The 20912-nt window shown below is 39.1% G+C and overlaps 1 protein-coding gene across 4 annotated transcripts in view; it reads left to right on the top strand.

Moving 5' to 3' along the window:
- KALRN (kalirin RhoGEF kinase) overlaps nucleotides 1–20912 on the top strand; it is a 525904-nt gene that overhangs the window by 227317 nt on the left and 277675 nt on the right. For all 4 annotated transcript variants that reach the window (XM_086466145.1, XM_086466144.1, XM_086466147.1 and 1 more), the window contains exons 6-7: nucleotides 8864–8986; nucleotides 18929–19120. In XM_086466145.1, the coding sequence (XP_086322271.1) occupies nucleotides 8864–8986; nucleotides 18929–19120 (315 nt within the window). The remainder of the gene's footprint in view (nucleotides 1–8863; nucleotides 8987–18928; nucleotides 19121–20912) is intronic.

Genomic DNA, 20912 nt, shown 5'->3' with positions numbered 1-20912 from the left:
GGCAGCTATTGAAGTTACAGAAATGTTGCACATTAAGCCAGGAAGAGAACCAGGGTCTAGAATAAAGTCACCAAACTTGTACTGCGTTGATTAAATTGTATCTCACAGATTCTGAAAACTGAGAAGAAGATCTGGGGACTCACTCTGATCTTTTAAGAATTTACACTGGTTTTTGCATTCACAAGGCTATTGTCTATTTATGTCGTTTAGTCTCTTTTACATTTCCTATCCAGCCAATGAATTAATTTGCACTTAGACAGCAAGCAGTTCTCTGTAGATGATCTGTGCCCAGGAAAGGCCATCTCCATTTTAAGGAACAGAAAATCCTTTCCAGGAATGCCTGTTTATGTCACCAAGTGTAGTGGAAAGGTACAATATTTCAAAAAGCACGCAAGCAGCATAGATGCGTAAAATATGCCCAGATATCAGTAGTCATATTTATGCGTTCAGTATCTGTAATTTTCTCCCACCTTCCACAATAAAATTACTGCTTCTCTATTCAGCGTTCTAGGAATCACATGCCTTACTTTGTGCGTGGCTGTGCCTTGATATCTGTCGGGAAAAAAACACAGATCTCTGGCATTTAGTAGGAACATTCAGCGTGAGTATGTTGGAAGTGGTGCTCTGATATTGACACAAAGCTATTTGTCACGTCACACGTCTATCTAATTTTCTAGTGGGTTGACGGTTGGGCCCGTTGTCTGGAATAATTTAATGTGCTGTAGCTTAAACTTACTGTACTCTATGAATCATATACACATATATTTCTAATGGAAAAACTGTGTTCGTGCATCATTGAGGTTACACAAATACAGCTGTGAGTCTGAATCTTTAGCTGGTGTAAATTGGCCTCACTGGAACGACACCAATTTGCCCTGGCTGTGGACCATGCCGAACACACGTGAAAGGGAAAGATCTGGCAGAAATATCAGCTTGTCTGTCACCGTCTGTAAACAAGAGACAAACACAAAACCACAACTTTGTATTTAGGCCCTGGCTTAGCAAAGCATTTAGATGTACACTGAGTTCTATTTTAAACTTAGAAGTACTTTGATTTAATTAAGGCTATATTTATAGAGCAGTGATAGGAATTACAGCAGATTGGGATTTTCTTCTCTTGAAGCAGTTTTCATCAAACTTGTTGATTCATGAAAGAAATGAAATGTGCTATTAAAGTTTTCTTTAAGTCCAAAATTTATTCTGGGGCTGGTATACTCCTGTCTGAGAACAGCCGTTTTCCTAGTGACCCTTCATGTAACCAGCCCAGTATCAGGGCTCTGTGAGCACTGCTGGGCGTTAATGGCCCTGACCAGCCTCACCTCAGGCCTCCCCAGCCCCTGCCCATGGGCCAAGAGCCCCATTGCAGCTCGGCTGTGGGATATCAGCCTCAGCTGATCACCCTCTTTGCTGCAGCCCTGCCCTAACTGGCCGTGGGTCCCGCTGAGCTGGGTGCTAATCCATTGACTGATTTTGTGGCATGACCTGGAACCTGCCTTGTCCCTGTGGACCCGTGCAGCAATCACAGGGCTGTGTCTGAGCCTGGTTACCCTCACTGGACCTGATCCTAACCTACTGATTGACTTCCTAGCTTAAGCTTGGACTTGTCACCACAATTTACCTGATGATATCTTGATTAAACCTAGTTGCTATTAGTGTTCAGAGGCTGTGGGACAGGCTCTGACTAATGAGGCCTCTTTCCTGCCTTCTGGGTCTTTTTTTCTGGCTCCTCAGCCCTTAGGGAGCAGCTGGCCTGGACAGCCAGCATCATCCCTCTGTTCTGCTGAATTTAGCTCCGTGGCTTGAGCGGAGGGATTTTTCTGTATTCCAGGTAAATGTCTGGATTCTTTAGACTGTTGGCTCTTCTCATGCACTCCTTTGTAAAAGTGTTGCACTTCTGTTGGCCTTTTCCAGATGTACAGGTGACCTAGATATGGCTGATTCCAATTAAACTGTAGTTATGATTCTTGTCTGGAGGAACTAGGGTGCTTTCTTGATTGCCTTTGATAAAGGTAGCTCACATGCAAATCCAGGACCAAGCCCTCGCATATCGGTGCAGACTGTGTATGTACCACAAATCTGTTGCATAGTATTCTTTCTTTTTGTTCAAATACTGGCTAAATTCAATTGCAAAGAGGTGTAAGGAATATGGCTTGATTTATCTTTAACTGTTGTTGTGAATAGTTGAACTCGCTTAATGAGATAGGAATAGACCTCATAACAGGAAATTTAGTAAACATCAAGAGAGGGACTCTGGAAGTTGTTGTTCTATGTGTGTTATTATTTTGTTTATATTGTGGGAACATACGAAAATGAACTTGCTGAGATACCCTCAGAGGGAATCTTTCCACTTTCTGTTGTAGATTAGTCAGTTTAACACTGGCTGGATAGTTTTGAAAATGCAAAATGCACATGGACTCTTGTATGGACCTCTCTTTGATAAGCAATGTGCACTTATCTCCAGTGTTTTCTGACCTGTGGATCATGAATATTAAGTTCCTTGGTAGTTGGTAAAAGTATTCAATAAAATAGATTTATTGTCCATAGACTTTAATTTGCTGTAGCACTTCCCTTGAAAAATTTTATGGGGTCCACAAATTGGAAAAGATTGGAAAGCACTGATCTAATACGGATTTCATCTGGCATATAATTAGTCATCTACCCTCTACTCAACTACAGGCGAGACATTCTTTCAGATTAACTTTTCTTTTTTCTCTTTGTTAGCAGCATATGGAGGCATATTGTGAGAGTACATTTATTCCTGGTGCATTACATGTGAGACTGACTGGAGTTAATTACAGAACCCTGCCTCACATTTTTTCTAAGTGCTCTTGAACTTGCTCTTCTTATTTGGAACGTAACCCAAGCTGTGATTGTTAGAGCAAAGGCAGTAAATGCTACTGGTCTTTGTCAATGTTTATGTAGGAGGCTACCGAGAGAAAAGATAGTGAGGTAATGAAGAAGGTACTGATGTTGATTCAGTAGCTGTTGTGCTTCTATTTTTGTATCTTCTTTTCTAAAGTTGATGCTAGAAGTACTGCACAGGCGATCTTAGATGATGTCAGCTGGAGTATTTCCAGAAAAAAAAAATAATCAGTGTTCCACAAAGTCTTATTAGGACCTTAGTTTGGATAGAACAAGTGCAGAGAGAGGCTGTGTATCTTATGAAGGAATAAAAGAGTTGGGCTCTAGTAAAACAGCAGAAGAGAAAATGAATTCTCCCTGTCCACACTGGAAAGGTTAAACACCTGGGAGGAGAACTTTTTTAACTTAAAGGACACTGTTGACCTAAAAGCAAATGCATATAAACTGGCCATGAGTCTGATTTAGGCCAGAGAGTATATGAAGAGTTCAGTAACAAGAGCAGAAACTTTCTGGAACTGCTTCTCATAGGAGGAGCTGAGCTGTGGCATGTAACTAGTTTTCAGGTGGAACTTCATCCCTTTATGAAAGGAAATTTTATACTGTGGTTAGCTGCCAAAAGCAGTGATTTGGCTTGACTTGAATGTCCCTTTGGAACCGTTTTCTTGATTTGTATCCTATATTGTTCTTCAAGACAGTGTGATTATAATGGTTATCATTCTGCCCTTACTTACCTGTATGAGTTCGATATTTATGGCTCAGAACTTACAAGGAAGATGGTTTGCAACAAACAGGTTCATAATTAATTCCAGCCCTAGTATAGTTTTAGATAGATTGTGGATTTAGTATTTTTAGCATGTATAAACAATTTCATTAATAAATATATTCAGTTCACTGGCTGCCAAAAACATGAGGGCTATAATCTTCCCATCAAATACCACTTGGCATAGAGTGTGCTGCCAGCCCTGTGATGGGAGCATCATCCTGTGGTGCTCTGCACCACCGTCTCAGAATCCAGTGCTAATGCTCCTCAGCGAGCTCTGACAAAAGCCAGAGAGCAGAGGTTATTATTTGAAATGATGTTGTAAATATCATTTTATCTGAGGTAGGGCTGGACTGCACACAATCTGCATACATGCTGTTCCGTATCCGTCTGTATCTCCTCTGTTCTCAAACAGCTGTTCTCGCCCTATACTCACTAGCCTGCCAGATGTTACAAATCCAGGGGAAGTATGGAGTCACATTCTCCCTCTGTAGGACTTATTCATGACCAGCTTGAGACCTGCTGTTTGGTCTAACACTTAACCTGGGGTTTTTAGTAACTCATCAGTTGTGATGACAAAGCATGAGGTTAAGAACTCATTGTTGCCAGCACGACTCACGTTGCAGATACGATCTGATACGGTAACGCTCAAGTGAAGTGGCCCCAAGACCACATATGTAATACTTACTGGCATGTGTATGATCATTAATGACAGTTAGGGTAGATGCTGTAGCAGTGTTGGGCAGACACCCTTTGGATCATTAGTTCTTCTGATTCTCTGATAAAAGACTCATTTTCTTACTCAAATGTAGCCCTTACATTCTTCAGCATATGCATTCACTTTCCTTTATGTATTGTTAGAAGCAGGGACTACAAGAGATAATAGCTTTGAAAGTTTATCTTCTGTTTTAAGTATGCTTGACCCCTCCCACCAGCTACTTGGCCACTGGAAAACTCTTAACTACTTAGTTGGTCACCAGATTATCAACAACAATGTGGAGGAGTGCCAGTCTGGGAGACACTGAGGACAGCTTGTTCATGTGTTTTAAGTGATATGATGTCCAGTCTTGGTTATTCTGCGCTCCTGTTCAGTGTGGATTCATGACTGCAGGAATGATTAGCAGACTTAAAAGAATTAACTCACTGGCAGTCAGCACGACTCCAACTAAGTACGTCAAAGGAGTAATTAAAGATCCATTAATTTTGTGATAATCACTAGTCTAGGTTTGTTAGTGCAGTCTTTTTCATGAATGGGATGAGACCAATTGATGCAGTGCTGTATAGCAATGTTATAATGACACGGAAAAATCTCAGTTAGCTGAGACACTATATTTGGTTTAAGCTGATCTTGCAGGACAGATTCTCCAGACTCTGCTATTTACTATATTAAAAACTCATTCCTTTGACAGGGAAACTAACTTTTCAAAGGATGTTGAACATTTTTCCAGGAGCTCAAGTTAGCCCCTTGAAACTGTGGCAGCCCTTGCAGGTTTGAGTAAAATAGCAGTTGTTGGGTCATTGCCACACTCACATCCTTAACGGTGTGCTTTAATTAAGCAAACTAGGCAGTGCGCTCACTTCAGGAACACAGGAAGCATCAGTATTTCTCATGTGGAAAACAAGTTTAAGTTGAAACCTTTCAGGAAATATTGCTAGTAATATGGGCCAGGCCAGACAATGTTGATAGACCTTCATATTGAAACCTCCTGGCCACACGTTGCAAACTCTCACAACACCATCACGAGTCACCCAAGCTCTGGTATTTTCGGAGCCTCAACTTGCAATCATATTACTATTAGAAAATGGTTTAAGTCCGTTTTAGATTTCGTGGTCAAAGAGAAAATTTTGAAAACACAATCCATTAGATCTTAAAAGCAAATAAGACCCCATTTTTATTTATTTATGTGTTTATTTAAATCCCATGCAAATCTCATGATCTGTGGGACTGTGTAATACTTACCATTTCCATGCATCCTTGATTAGGAGGGTAAAAGTACCAAGTTTTCCATGATGATAGACCCGTGCAACAACGAAAACCCAACACTCTCCTCTGGGTACTTGGGAAAATGTCTACAGTTAAGTAAACATTAAGCAGAAAAGCTTGAGCAGTCTCTGAAGGAACCAGCCCTGGAAACAAAAGCAATGTAGACAAATCCAAGCAGCACTGTGCCTAGGCTGGGCTCTTCTGAGGGTTAGGTTAGTATTTCTACACAACACTGGACTGTGCCACACAGAGTTACCATTCATCAGGAACTTGTTTGTGTACCTCAGATTTAGTAATCCTTTGCATAAGGTAGACATGTCTGCAGTCTTGCAAAGCCCTGGTTGCTGAGGAAAGCAAGAGTGACTGTAAATATTTCTTATTATTCAAGACTCAAAAGCAGTGAAAGATTTTACAGAGCAAAGTGCTTCATTAACCTTACTTTAGACCATAGTGAATCTCCATCTTTACTCATTCCTAGGCATCTTGCTTTATTTTCTCCCTGCTCCAAGCCACAGGAAACTCAAAACTCTGCATTCTCTGGGCTTTCAAGTGAGACTTGAGAGAGTCAGGGAGAGATTCCAGACCATATTGATGGGGGACAATTTGCTACAGGCATAAGCCAGCTGAAACCAAAGTAATTTTTTATGAAGAGTATAATAGAAAGATTCAAAGTCTAAATTGAAATTGATTCTCTTCCAAAATCTACTATTGTCCATGAATAGAAGTTTAAAAACATACTCTTTTGGAAGGGGGTACAGATCACATCATTGAAGTCTGTTGCTCAAAATTCTTGAAGGTCATCCTTTCAACTGCTATTGTGTATTCCAGTTGATTAAACAAGACAAAAAGATTAATCATTGCTTAGATTTCCCTTTTTTTTTTTTTTATCTCAATAGTTTATTATTGTATTTTAAAAGGCAGGAGCATGGTTTAACTTAACCTAGATTCTCATCCAATAATATGTGTATAGATTAGATAGAGGAAATGCTTCTTATCCACAGAATAATAGATTACTAGTTTAAATTACTTGTCTTAACAAGATCCTGATTCGGCTTTGCTGAGCATAAAATATTAATTTTACTGTTTATTTTTAGTGGATTGCTGCCAGTTTTCTTCTCCCTGAATGTCTTTAAATTGCTTAAAACATTAAAAAATATTCATATCAAACATGTATCTACTTATAAGAAATCTGTATTGGATTCTCTATAGAGAGTAAAATCTTGTTGTTGGGACGTGAACTTTGCTGTTATGGAATTTTTCTTTCTTTATTGGCTTTATGGCTTTTTTTTTCTTTAAGCCCACAAGTGTGGCAAATTATTTTGTGCTAATGTTGCTTATTAAATCATAATAAAGCGAGAAATAATCCAATGAGAAAGCTTTAGGTGTCTTTTCAGATTATAGTAGTTATTTAATTGGCAGTAATGTTTGAAGCCCTGACCTCACAAAAAACTTGTTATTTATACTTTCTGAAAAAATGGTGATAGGCCTGATTTTTATCAGCTCCATGGCTATGAATAAGTAACTGTGTCAATGATATTACTTTGGACTTCCATCATTGTAACTTGAAACAAATTTGTCCTTAAAGACTATTAATCAACACAAAATACAAGCTGGTATAGACTCTGTAGTTGCAAGTGTATTTTCATAAATAAAAAAATAATAATTCAGGTATATTTGACACATTTTGGGGGACCACCAGTGTGTGTGGTGGCATTGGAGCACTTGCAATGTTTATTTGCCTCTTGATGGAAGGGATAGTCAATATTATTTCTGCAAGTCCCCTGCATAAAGCAGCGCACTCCCATGCAGAATCGAGTGCTCAGCACAAAATGCTGAGTTTATTGCAGGAATCTTAGGTGGCCCATGCAGGGCCTTTTCTCTACTCTTAGGAGCACTGTCTCTACAGGGAATGAGTAACTGACCCTGAGAAACTGCAGCAACATAGAGTGCCTGAGTAGTGGGCGCTGAGTGTTCTTCAGCTGTCACAGGTCAAAAATTGTTATTCAGTGCTAAAGAACAAAACAGCTCCTGACTGGAGGACACATAGATGTTATAACAAAGATCTGGACTGATCCTTTTACTGTAAAGGTGGTTGCTTAGAAGCTGCATCACTTGCATTTTGTCCCTAAATCACTTTCCTTAATGCCAGAGACTGTATTGACCTGACCTCCACTGCCCCTATAATTAGTTTTTCCTTCCTTATAATGAATTAATAAGCTGGAGGGGTTTTATTATGAAAGAGTCCTTATTAATGGACAGTTCCCCAGCTTGCTGGGATGGGGATGAGGGAACATGGTTTGAAAGGATTCTGTAACAAGAATGTCTGCAGAAAGGAAGAAATCTGGGATTGTAATTCCTGCAGAGCTGCAGATAGGATGAAAGAATGAAAGGTTCTCACTTTGAATGCATTTAGTCTCTAACGTAACATGGAACAAGCCAAAACATAAACATGCTATCTCCTCCCTGACTTATGGCAGCTTATAATGAACGAACGTGCTGCAGATTGAAATATCACATGAACATGCTACAAAATAAGAAATTAGTTTCATCAGCTTGATTCAATATATTTCTGTGTCTGAAGTACTGAACTGTCCTTTTGCTTGGAAATACATTTGGAAGTGGAAGTTGAAACGAGTACTCTTTATAGCTGTAAATAGAATACTTTTTTTTCTTTTTCTCTCTTCATCCCAAAAGTAATAAGTGGAAGGTAGACTGGGTTCTGGCTTTGGAATTGGAAAGATCTAGGAAATACAAGTGTAGGAAGACAACTGGCTATTTAAATGTAACATTTGGAAACTTCATGTTTAGATGAAAAAGAAAGGGGAGTGAGAAAATCGCATCAATTTTATGGAATTTTTGGTCCATTTCTGGATTAAGGATACTTTATGAACTACTAGATCTTCAGTCAGTGAAGCAACCACTGATTTTAGATCCCTCTGCTGCCATATTTCTATATATGAAATTCCATTACTTATCGGAAAAGACTATGGGATCAGCTTACTGAGGAACACGCTTTATGAATTGTTTCCTGACCCATCACTTTGTTAATAATGAAATATGGTGATAACTTAAATGCTTCTATTGCTTGACAACAGCTTATTTTGATGCGGAACGTAGCTGATTTTTTTTTTTTTGTCTGTGTTGCATGTACATCTGTCTCAGAACTGTGGGTTTTTATATTTAACACTGCCTTATTTTTTTCATCCCTGTCTAACACTTTTTTTTTTTTTTGCTCTGTCCTGTCTGAATACTTCTAGATGTTCGACTGGATCAGCCACAACAAAGAATTGTTCCTGCAGAGTCACACGGAGATCGGCGTGAGCTACCAACACGCCCTTGACCTACAGACGCAGCACAATCACTTTGCCATGAATTCCATGGTGAGTTGAGGGCACGCTGTGAACAGCGTGTGTGTGTGCCTGAGTGAGGAAAGGGCCAGCACGTGAGGCCACCTCCGTTTCAGAGAGCACTGTGGACCTGTGAGAGGTGAAGTAAGGAAGGTCAGGCTAGAGGCGGTGGTAGCAGACCTCTTTCTGGAAAGCAGAGTGTTGCTCTGTCCACCCAGTCACTGATATATGATTATTTCCTTGACTACAGCGCAGCATAGTCCTGGGGAGTTTGTTTACATTTTGGAGAGCAAATACAATATTTTTTAAAGTTTTTGATGTTTCTTTGACTGGGAATTAATTAGCGCTGTAGGTGGCACCTTAGTAATTTATGCCTCTCCGCCCACACCCTGCTAAGGTACTTTTCAAAACCTTGAAAAAGAGACACTGATCAAGGTGTCTGTTCTGGCCACAGTGGGATTTTGGCTTTTTCAGTAGTTAATTGGTCGGTCTTTTTTGAATGCAACTCAATTTACCTTAGATTTTTAAAGAAAAAAAAAAAGTTATCATTATACACTTAAAAGTGCTTTGCTCACTTTATTCTTTCAAGGCATAAGGTATTTGTTCTGGAAACTGCTCTGCTTTCTGCACAGAAACGAGGACAGAACGTATTGATGTTTTGATTGTTGCACTGAGTTAGAAAAATGCGTGCGTACCGCCTGCTGCAATTGCACAGTGCAGAGATGAGCCCTCTGTCAACTGCACAAAAGCTTGCCCTGAGTGAACCGACTCCTACAGGTGTTCCTCTTCATGCTGTGCACAGCCAGACTACAGTTGCACTGGGGCTGAAACCTCAAAGGTGGTGGTTGACGTTTAAGGTGGTGTAAGTCACTAGAGAGCCACACCCTACTACACTGCCAAAGGGGAAGGTACTCAGAGCAGCTGTCTGAAATGTGAAAAAGAGGTCCTGACTACCTGAGGTCGTTAAAGACTGCACACCACTTTCCTAAGATTACAGGTGTTATCCCTGGTATTCCGGCCAAATTCCACATCAGGTAATTTAACTTTTCTGACCTAGATTCCACCCGCCATTTCCGCCTACCTGGCTGTTCCTCACTAAAGCGCTGTGCCTCACTAGAGCATTGCATAACAGTGGAAGATGAGAAACGTTTATAATGTCTATTAATGTATTTATTGTGATTATAATTGAAAGGAGCTCTGAACAACAGGCTCTAGGCACCTGGTTGTTAAGCTTGCCATGACAATGCCATCTAGCAAAATACAGGATAGCGTGGCCTCCATGTAACACTGCTGCTTGCGGAATCCTGATGTGTCCTGGATATTAGTGCATTGAAAGTCATTTGGCTTATGAAAGATTCAAAGTAGGTCATAATTCTTCAGAAAACACCATTAGAAGAGCCCAGCTGGAGGACCTTACTTTATCCTTTTTGTGGTACTGTCTGGTATTATTTTCTTAAAATAACTGGGAGCTGAACTTGGAAAGAGATAATTGTAGTTAATAGAAAATTAAGGAGTGACAGTGAGGGTCCACCTAATGGGAGAAATATTATTTTCCTCCATGCTTCTTCCATCTGTCCCCAAGTGGAATTTTGGGAATGAGGAATGCAAGGAAGTGAGACATTTGCAAAGATCTTGGGGGAACTTTTCAGGGCAGGGACCTCTTGGTGGCTGTGCCGTGGCTTGCAGCTGTGCCATCTCACCATTTCAGTCCTGCCAGACTCCTGCCTAATGAGCTGAGGAGAGAGACCTTTTAGGCTAAGGGGAAAGAGTGTAATGGATGATGCACCTCCCATTTTGTGCTGTCTCCAGTATAACCCACACACATGTATAGTCGTATGGAAGCCCATACATTCAGCATGAATCAATCTACAAAGAAGATTGTCTTCTCCACCTCTTTAGCACAGAGGATCTGCATGCAAGGACATTAATACTAGGCATCTTTAACTTTTAACCTGTAAGTGGGGTGAGAGATGGCACTCAGTTTGCTCTAAATGAACTAATATATATATGGCTCTGTGGAAAGAACCCCACAATGTAACAAATATGCCAAACAATATGTATGTTCTCTGATAATCGTTCTTATAGGAATGAATATAACTCAGAGAAAGCAGGATACCTGTATGTCGTTTTTCATATGCTGCTTTTCTTTTAGCTTTACTTGGATTTTAGACAGGATCCCCTCTGATGATGGGGTGATGTCTTCCTTTGGGTTGTGGATCAACATCGATTCATAAAGCAAACAGGCCCAGTTCATCAGCTTGGATTTCTATTTTAAAAATTCTTGTGATGTGCTCTCTCAGCAGGAACTTTTAAAAAGTGAACAGATTTCAGTTGTTGAACAGATGTTACATAAGGAGCTGTGGTATCGTTATTGACAGTATGGCAAAGTCAGGATAAAAAAGACTACAGAAATATTTCAAGATACAGATGCAACTCATGACTACACTTTTCTTTTCCTTTCTTTTCCTTTCTTTTTTTCTTTTTTTTTTTTTTTTTTTAAATCTAAATGAGATCTTCATGGTATTTATCACAAATACCAGAGTGTTATTCAGTACTTGAAATTCCTCATGATCAAAACAGGTTTCTCAAGACTTTCCATATTGCTGAAAGGCCTGTCATTGGGTTATGTGTCTGCACAATGGCCTTTCTAGAGGAGATTTCAATTCCAGGGTTGCACAGGCTGGCAAATGAGGTGAGTTTTACAGCCTAGTGAGGTCGGCTTGTGGAATTAAACAGGGCTGCTTTTTTGCAGGCGGCTGGGAATCCTATTTTTGGAATAGCAGAGGTAGGGGTATATTAAGCTGAAAGGATATTTGGGAAATAGTGGGAAAAGCTGCAGGCTACTTGAATTCACCTGGAGCTGCTGTTCTTATGTCAGTATAGTGCCACTGTCAGCAGTGATGCTGTTTTTAAGGTGGAGCAGGTTCTTTGCTAGAAAAATGTGAAGTGACTCCTGGCATCCCCAAAAGTCAGTATGGTGGATATGAGAGTGTTAGCATGCAGGAGACATCAGCTTGCTGCATAAGGGTGTTGGGCTGCATATTAGTCACTCTCTTTATGGTAAAGCATGCACGAAGAGCAAGAGGAGATTGAAACTAAAATGACTCTTTCCTGGCCACAGCTCAGCTCCTGTGGTAGATGGTAGTTTTGTCTCTTGGCATGCACAAGAAATCTGTGCAAGCCTCTGTAATAAGCGTGAAGCCCCTGCATTTGTTCAAGGCAAGAGCCAGTGGTGGTCAGCAATGGACTGAGGACAGATGGACTTACCTGAATGAAGGAAAACCAGAGAAAGTCGGGTGATGACTCTGAACATAGTGGTAGGACATTACATGCCCCGAGCCTACAGAACAATCTGAGCCATACTTTGGTTATCACAGAAGTGGGGCTAGAAATATGGGTCAGGTCTGTTTCACGTGAACCAATACTTTAGTGAAGGCGAGCCTTGCTGACAACAGAAGCCAGCGGGAAAGAACCACACAGCTAACTGTAGCTTCTTGAGGCAACCGTACAAGGTCTGTGTGTTTTGCCAGGTTTTCTGATGTGCAGTCTCATGTGGTTTGGTTTTGGGTTGGGTTTTTTGTTTGGGTTTTTTTTTTATCCAATAAAGTTTTCTCTAAGAAAATTACAGTCAGTGGTGTTAGAAATACGTAATTGTGTGATTGCTACTGCACGACCGCCTTCATTCAACTGTCTTATTTTTATGGCAACGTCTTAGTTCAGTTGCTCATGCTACCATTTAATTTCTGTTGGAGACTATTGGAAAATGACTAGTGCATATTATTTGATAATATTTGTATTGCAGTAAGAGTAGGAGGTTTAGGTCACTGTTCTAGGTGCTATACACTTTCAAAGGAAGAAACGATCTTTGCCTTGCAGTCTGTTGCCAAAGGCTCTGCTCCTACAATATTTATATATATATAAATTACTTTTGCGCATTAAGAATCTTCTTGAATTAGGTTACCCACTGATAAATATTTGTGAAGTTAAAAACTAGGATTAAGTAAAATAATGCAAAAGGTTTTAAAGAGAAAACTATAGCTCTGGTGAATTTACTATTAGGTATGTTCTTATTTGTGTATAGTACGGTGTTTCTCAATCTCTTAATCTAATACCCTTGGCTGCAAAAAGAAAATGACAGGAATCCTTTCCTGTTTTTTTAACTGGAGAATGTGGGGAGGTTATTACCTTCAAATCTGTTTGCAATCTCAGGTGAGTACTGCGAGCCACCCAAGTCTGAAAACTTAAGATTTTGGTGAGTTTTAATAAAATAAAACTTTCATATCAGATTCATATCTGATGAGCCTTCAAGCTCTTTCATGCTAATTACAAAACTCAAATATTTAGCCACCATGCGGGCTCAAGACATGGATGGAGTCTGATTCAAGAAGAATGACTTTTCAAGTCCAGTTAAATGGTGCTTCATTTTTTAAATACAAATCTTTTGGTTTCTGAGTCTTGAGGGTGAACTAGATCATGCTACAGACTTCTCTGGGAATTTGCTTTATAATTGTGATTTTGCTAGAAATTTTCTTTGTAATTTAGCTAGATCATTTTTATGCAATATATTAGTCCCAGCAAATGTTGGATTGAGAATAGTTCAGCTATCACGAATCTGAGTAATAAAATAATGAAAATTTGAAGCACTCTTGTGGTTGTGGGGCTTGGGGTTGTTTATGGCTTTTGGGGTTTGGTTTGTTTTGTCAATACATTAAAATCAGTGTTGAGAGAAGATGTGGAGAAGGACAGTGTACCTGAGGATGGCTGTATATTTTACAGGGAAAATCCCTACAGAGTTCAGTGGAAGTTGGATCAAATCTTGGATGTCTAAGGTGTTTTGATTTGATTTACACTATTCTTAGTGTCCTTTAAGCCTGACATAACTAATAATAGTTAAAATATTATTTTCAGTTCTTCTAGAAAATACACTCTCCAAATGTTTATTGGGTCATGCCTTTTGTCACATGCTCTTCCTATACATCTCTATAGGCATGCTGAGACCAAAGATCCTTCTTGGAAAAACAATTTGTTACTCTGTTTTTACAATAATAATTCTTCCTTTTAAGTGAACAATGTGGGATGTGGAGAAGTCATGCGTTTGAGGTAATAAACTGTAGTGTGGTATTTTTCCTTCAAATAAGGATTATAGATATGGTTTTTTGCTGTGATTCAAGTCAGTGCTTGTTTTCACTTCAGTTTCAAAATAAATTATCTTAGTCTTTATCACAGCTGTACAATGTTTATACTGAAGCAATAATACTTTTCATGAAGGTGAATATTTAGCTCCAACATTTTGTGAGTGATCTCAATAATCTAGGAAATTCACTAGAGAAAAAAACCCCAGTGTTTCACTGTGACATAGAGCATACTGGTTATAGCTCTGCGCTTGGATACATGGCATACGTGACATTTGTTCCAACTGAAGTCATTCGTATTTCCTTTGCCAGAACTTTCTTATGCCTGCATCCTTTGGCCTCCTTAAAGAATGAGTTACCGCGTTCTGTGGGACATGCGTAAAAATGGCAGTGTTCAGTGCTGGCACTGCTGCCTATCCTGCTGTCAGGGAGTTAGCTGTCTGACACTAGATGGAGATGCATGTTGTCCTAGAAAGTCACAATATATTTCAAACACAGTACAATTATCATTTGAAGACTGATTATGTCTGTCGAAAATTCCCAGCATTTATCTTAAATGAACGGGTATTTTTCTGTATGTAGGCTGAGCTAAAATGCCATCCAATATTATTCTGCAACAGGCTATATGTAATTTGCCTTGTTATAGAAACTTAAAGGTCTTAAAGATACCTCATGAGTTTATTTTGTCACTGAAACATTCTGCTTTGGATTTATGTGTTGGGTTCATTTCACAGATGGTTTCTAAACTCACAGTGCAAGCTGGTTTTTTTTTAATTTTTTTTTTTAAGAACTCTTCAACAATCAAATTTCACTTTCAATTAATCTGCAAAATCCTTCTTGTGCAGCCCACCTTCGCTGCTTGCCATCACAATATCTCAACTAGTTCTCTAGGAAATGAGATGAACACAGCCAAGTTCCTTGCAGATTTAATACTTCTCGCTGCTCATTTTTCTTTTGTGAGTGTAAGTATTCTTTTTATATGCGTATGAGAAGAAAGTATTGTTCAGCTGGAGTTGGAGGGTTTAATTAAGAGGGAAGGTCTCCCAGCATGCCTGCTAGATGATCAGGGCTGAATTAGTGTGTTTCCCTGTGGGAGATCATTCCACAATTGAAACTCTACTACTGTCAGTATTTATTGCTGAGACTGAGGGCTCTCATCCTACCAAGCGTTAGGTACCTTGGCAGTGATTGCTTACGCTGGAAGGAACAGATATGTTAGAGACGTTGGTGACCAGAATCAAGGCCTCATTTGCATGACAGAAATGGACTAAGAATTGGTGGACAAAGAGGGATACATGCACTTGCAAGGCATTGCAAAGGCTTTCCTAAATTGTAAAAGAAACTCTTGCATATCATGATGCTGATGTACATGTGGGGAAATTTTTCTTTTGTTTGACAGTCTAGTGATTTTTGGAAGGCAAAAATCCCTTTTTTTAACTGAAGTTTTGATGTTGAAATAAAATCAATGACAAATTAACTCTAACTGGGGAGTGCTTTTGGAAAGTCTGCAAAAGCATGTAAAGTAAGGGGTTTTTCAATGATAAAGGATATATATTGGCCAAAACTTGTGTGTATCCTTATGTCACTACACAAAATGTCAACTGAAGTGCTTTTGCGCTTACTTCTAGACATTAACATATTGTTTTCTCACCGTTTGACCTATTGTAGTCCCATATAGCCATAAATCAGTGATCCTTTCAGTCCTCTTTTGGGACATCTCTCAGTTTTGTGAAACAGATGAGGCCTTATTTTATATTTAAGGTGAGACTCCCTAAGAACCTGCTAGTAGTGGATTTTGCAGCCTAAAGGAAAAATAGTGTCACAGACATTAGTTGCTCAATTTAATTCATTTCCTACTAGGATAAAAAGATCTATGTAATAGTGACATAGAAAAATCTCAATTCATTCCATTTTTGGAGGTGAAAAAATCAGAGGGAAAGGAAGATTTAACTTTCTGAAATGTCAGCAGTTGAATTTTGGCAACGTAGATTTTTGTTCCATTTTACTCAGAACATTACACATTGGCAGGTAAAGATGAAATAAAGTGGCTTACAATTTTATTCTACTTCAAGGTGGAAAATAAATGTCTTGCATTTTGTGGATTGTGGTAAATCAAACGTTTTTCTTCTGAAACAAAATTCTGGAGTGCCATAAAGCCACATTGCCTTTTACCTCAATCTACAATGGAGATCCCATCTCTTCCAGTAATAGTGATACTAAGTAAAAGTCCTGAGATTGTAAAATGTGTTACATCTGGTAGGATGTACTATCCTGAGTTCCAGATCTTTAGCCAGGTCTTTGCTCTGTCTTGTTTTTCTGTGAGACCTTGGATGAGGTTTATGTGTCCAAGCCCCACTTCAGTATCCCTTCTTCACTGAGGTGGGACAGATAAAGCAGAGGTGAAGTTTGCATGTGTCCAGAAGTAGGAGGCATCTGCATTGCACTACCTGTTGGAGCTATACAGAAGAGCACATCACATGTGATATTGCACTTGAATCCATTTATTGCTCAGGGGAAGCGCAGGAGTCTCTGTTTCCTGAGTCATTTCCACTTGGTGCACTAAGAACAGAGGTGTGGGCAGGTGACTCCCAAACTGCTCCTTGCTTTCTGATGGAAAAGTTATGGAGTTAGTGGGTTGGCTATGGGACAGGTTGGTACTCTTCCATGAAAAATTCTCGTCTAGGAAAGTGAAAATTCATCCATGAAAATCCTCATCTCTGCATAAAAGTATAACAGACGTAACTGTGTATATATCCCTAACTTTAAAAACAGATTCTAAGCACATCTGCTGTATTTCAACTAATCTTACCTTTACCCTTCTACTAGTTAATACATCAATATACTGTAGCTATAGGGAGCCAAGGAATTCACAGTCAAGTGTTCCTCCGTGCTCATCGTGTTGCAATGGCTGAGATAATTCTGCAGGGGGAAAAAAAAAAAAAGCAAGATGAAAGCAACTATTTTTTACACGAAATCAAAACTTGGTCAACAACTTTTCTTTTCCTTCAACCATAGCAAAGTTCCATGTCTTCATTTGGTGCAACTCATCCCAGCATTAGCAGCAGTAGTGGTGCTACACAGCTTTCCACCAGAAGAGCTGATCTGAAATGTTGCAAAATGATCTTGGCTGAGGCTCAGTCATGAAGACTTTCCGGGAGAAAGGCTTAAATATTTAGTCTAAATTCCAGTTTCTAACTTATGAACATACAAAGAAGTGCTTGACTGCATATGGTGGTCAGAATTCTAAATCATAATATATCTTTTTCAGTACACTTTAAACTTCAGAACAATTTTGATTGGTTTCTCTAATTTTACAGGAAAAAAAAAATATTTCTTTAAAATTGATCTGACCGTTTTGAGCCAAATCCAATTTTTAAGAGAAGGCTCTGTGGTAGGAGGGAAAAAAAAAACAACCACAAAACTAGAGGCTGGGTATTGCTTTAGATCTGTGTTATTTATGTGACAGCTTTCACAGTCATGGTTCTACCAGGGGAGAGCAGAGTGGCTGTAAGGGCTGTGGCCCCATCCTTCTTTCTTTTAGCACCTACGGGTATGATGAGTGTACTTCATAGTTATCCCACACACTTTGCAGACATGCTTTGCCCTGCTTTGCAACCTAGTTTGGACCTGTGCCTGCCTTGGCAGTGCTCTGTTGTGTTTCATGTTTGGATTGGCAGATACCTTTCCACATTGTGCTCCCACTCACTATGATGAGATCCTGCTCCAACAAACACTTCCACCTCCGATTTATTATTTGTCTGTGAGTAATACTGTTAAAATCATCAGGGCTGTATCTGTCCTTGTGCATAAGGGACTTACAGATTCTACTTCTGTATTCCTAAAGTCATTTTGAAATACTTTAGTGAGACAAGAAAGCAGTGAGTCAACATTAGTAAAACATCTCAAATTCTGGGATGTTCCTTTCCTCCGGTGAGGAGGAAAGAGAAAGGAGAAGTGTTTACATCCCATGACATTCCAGAAATCTGCAAGACGGCTGTCATTTCTCTTTTAATGGTCCATCTTTGTAAGACATTGTCATGATTGCTCTTTATTTTCAGGTTTATGTTGCTATGCAGAATGGGGTTATTATAATGCAATTGCATTGCTGTCCACAGTTCAGTTTGAGAAAGAGTTATCATTCTGCTGCTTCAAGGCTGCATAAAAACCGTCATGAAAAATTCTTCTGAAAGAACAGCAAATATTACCCTTTTAGTAAGCTTTTTAAATCCTTCTAAATTCAGACTGTAGTTAAATGGTATCTCTGCTGGAGAACAGCTTAAAATAACCTGCAGAAAAGATAATATTTTAACTGAAGAGTACAATTTAATAGACATTTCTATGGAAACTCTTACATTTCTATAGGATATCCTTATGAGCTCTTTCAAATTGTATAAGAATTTTCCATTTGTTGACACTGCATGTCTATAAAGGATTGTAGAGAGTTCTCAAAGGACAGAAGGAAAACATTTCACTTACAAATATGTGGATTTAACATCCAGAAATATGAAGTAATGCAACAGAAATATCAAGAATAAGATAGAAGCAATTAGTAGACCCTAACAGGTGAGTAAATACCTAAAGTATCACATAAATAAATTCAAGGGGAGAGGGGGACATAAAAGTGTTAGATAATGGCATAGATGTGCAAAAAAATCCTGAGGGATGTATTTTTAGAGTGGAAGGTAGTATGCCTGCTATTCATGCATATTTAAGCGGGTGGTTGATTGCTTTCACTGAACTGCTTGGCTTTACTTCAACTGATGGTGTTTGGAATGTGTAATGAAGGCAAAGGGTGGTCACGGTTCTTCCTTCTCTTTATTTATGTGCGCTTTTTAATTTTCAGAATGCCTATGTCAACATCAATCGGATCATGTCTGTTGCGTCAAGGCTTTCTGAGGCAGGCCATTATGCTTCCCAGCAAATTAAACAAATATCTAGCCAGCTGGATCAAGAGTGGAAGAGTTTTGCTGCAGCTCTGGATGAGCGCAGCACCATCTTAGCCATGTCTGCTGTCTTTCACCAGAAAGCTGAACAGGTGAGCTGCTTTTGTGACTGGCAAAATGATCCATTGCTATTTTGATAATGAAAGTGCTGCAGTTATTACCTGATGGCTTTTGGCTTATATGCAGTGAGGTTAGGACCCTTGTTCCTAGTGGATCAGTGTTTCAAAAACAAATAGTAACATTTTCCTAAAAAAACTGGCACATGTTCCCTGAATGAGTAAGTAAATATGTTTATGCCTTAGTGATGAGAACGAATCTGAACATTAGTGAAGTGCGCTGCTGCAGTAACAGGTTGCCTTATTTCTATTGCCTAATATTTCATGGTGCTGTGGATAAATTCAGGATTATTACAGTCAGGAAAACAGTATGTATCTGCACTCATATATATATGTGTTAAATGCTGTGTGCACTGGAATATTTGCACGCATGACATAGACCCGTACCAGCAGACAATTTCTAGACACAAAAGCATGTTATTGTTAATGAAACTTATGGAATTCATTTCACCATGTGCTCTCGCAGTGTTCTCCATAGCCCCAAACTTTGTTAGACCTCACTAAGTAGAGACTTCAGAGACAGCTAGGAGTATCCAAGAACATTTTCCATGTCCCGGAACTCTGGTTTGTGTCTTTAACAACTACTAGAATTGTTCCATAATTTCATAACTACCAAAGATTTAAAATAAGTCAGTGAATAAACCTTCTGCTTTTTTTACATCTGCACCAGGTCCACTGAACAGTGATGGTTCAACTTTGATCATATGTTGATTACATTCATTTTCCAGTGACAAACACTGCTTTGGGGCTCTCTTCGGTACTGTTATTTGCTTGTTTTTCCAAGTAGTTAATATCATAGCTACTAAGTAGGTGTGCTTGATGTTTATTAAAATGACCCACACTTCAAGTGTCTGAAGAAGAAATTATAACTGATAAGCCAGAAACTGTGCCTCATAAGCCAAAATATATATATATATATATATATAAAAGTTTAGCTTAAAGAGTAAAGATTGTATCTACTGTTTGTTTCTGACTGTAGAATTAGAATGGATTTTTCTTTACTTTGTGTTTCCTATTGACAATAGGCCATAGCATAGAGCAATTACTCACCCTACTGGGCACTTACTCCTGTAAGCACACTCAGTGGCTCTGATGGGACTAAGAAGATGCCCAGTACAAGTACTTTCATCTCTGTACAATGGGCACTGTAGTATTTAGTTTTCATGTTAATAATTGTCAGTCATCGTATGTTCATAAAGAAAGATTAAAAAATAATTTATGCCCAGCCTATAGTCACAATGAGGATCTTTAAGGTTTATTAATGAATTAGCGCTTTCTTGTACGTTTTGGTTAGTTTTGGTTCGTTTTGGTTCGTGTTTTTTATGAGTGATTCCCTATTTTTCTGAAGTTTTATGAGGAGCTGCTGAGGTATTGTGTGGCATGAAAACCAATAAAACAGAAAGCTGTATTGAACTGTCTGTCAAACTAGAAGTGAATTTTTTTTTTTGTCTTCCTACCCTTTCAATGCTGTCAAAGTGAGTATTTTACCTCAGCCTTAGCTTGAAAGAAAGCTACACTAACGTCACTTGCAGCTTTGGGTCTTTTTTCTTTAGGATTGTATGGATGGGTCTGAAAAACCCAGTCCTGCCTTGGCACCTCTTCATTAGGAACTGAAGTTCGTGCTGCCTGGCAAAAGCCAGTCTTTCATTACTAAGCAGACAGGAGAATTTGCTAATTGTGAACAGCAGTTGCTCCTCACTTGCAATAAGAGACAATTCAGTGTAAGATAAGTGCTGATGTGAAGCCTGTAAACTCAGACTGTTGCAAA

The sequence above is a fragment of the Leptosomus discolor genome, chromosome 5, assembly GCF_034619465.1.
Source record: "Leptosomus discolor isolate bLepDis1 chromosome 5, bLepDis1.hap2, whole genome shotgun sequence".
In the NCBI taxonomy this organism is placed as follows: Eukaryota; Metazoa; Chordata; class Aves; order Leptosomiformes; family Leptosomidae; genus Leptosomus; species Leptosomus discolor.
The sequence above is the reverse complement of the archived record's forward strand: the minus strand, read 5'-3'. Positions and strand labels throughout refer to the sequence as shown.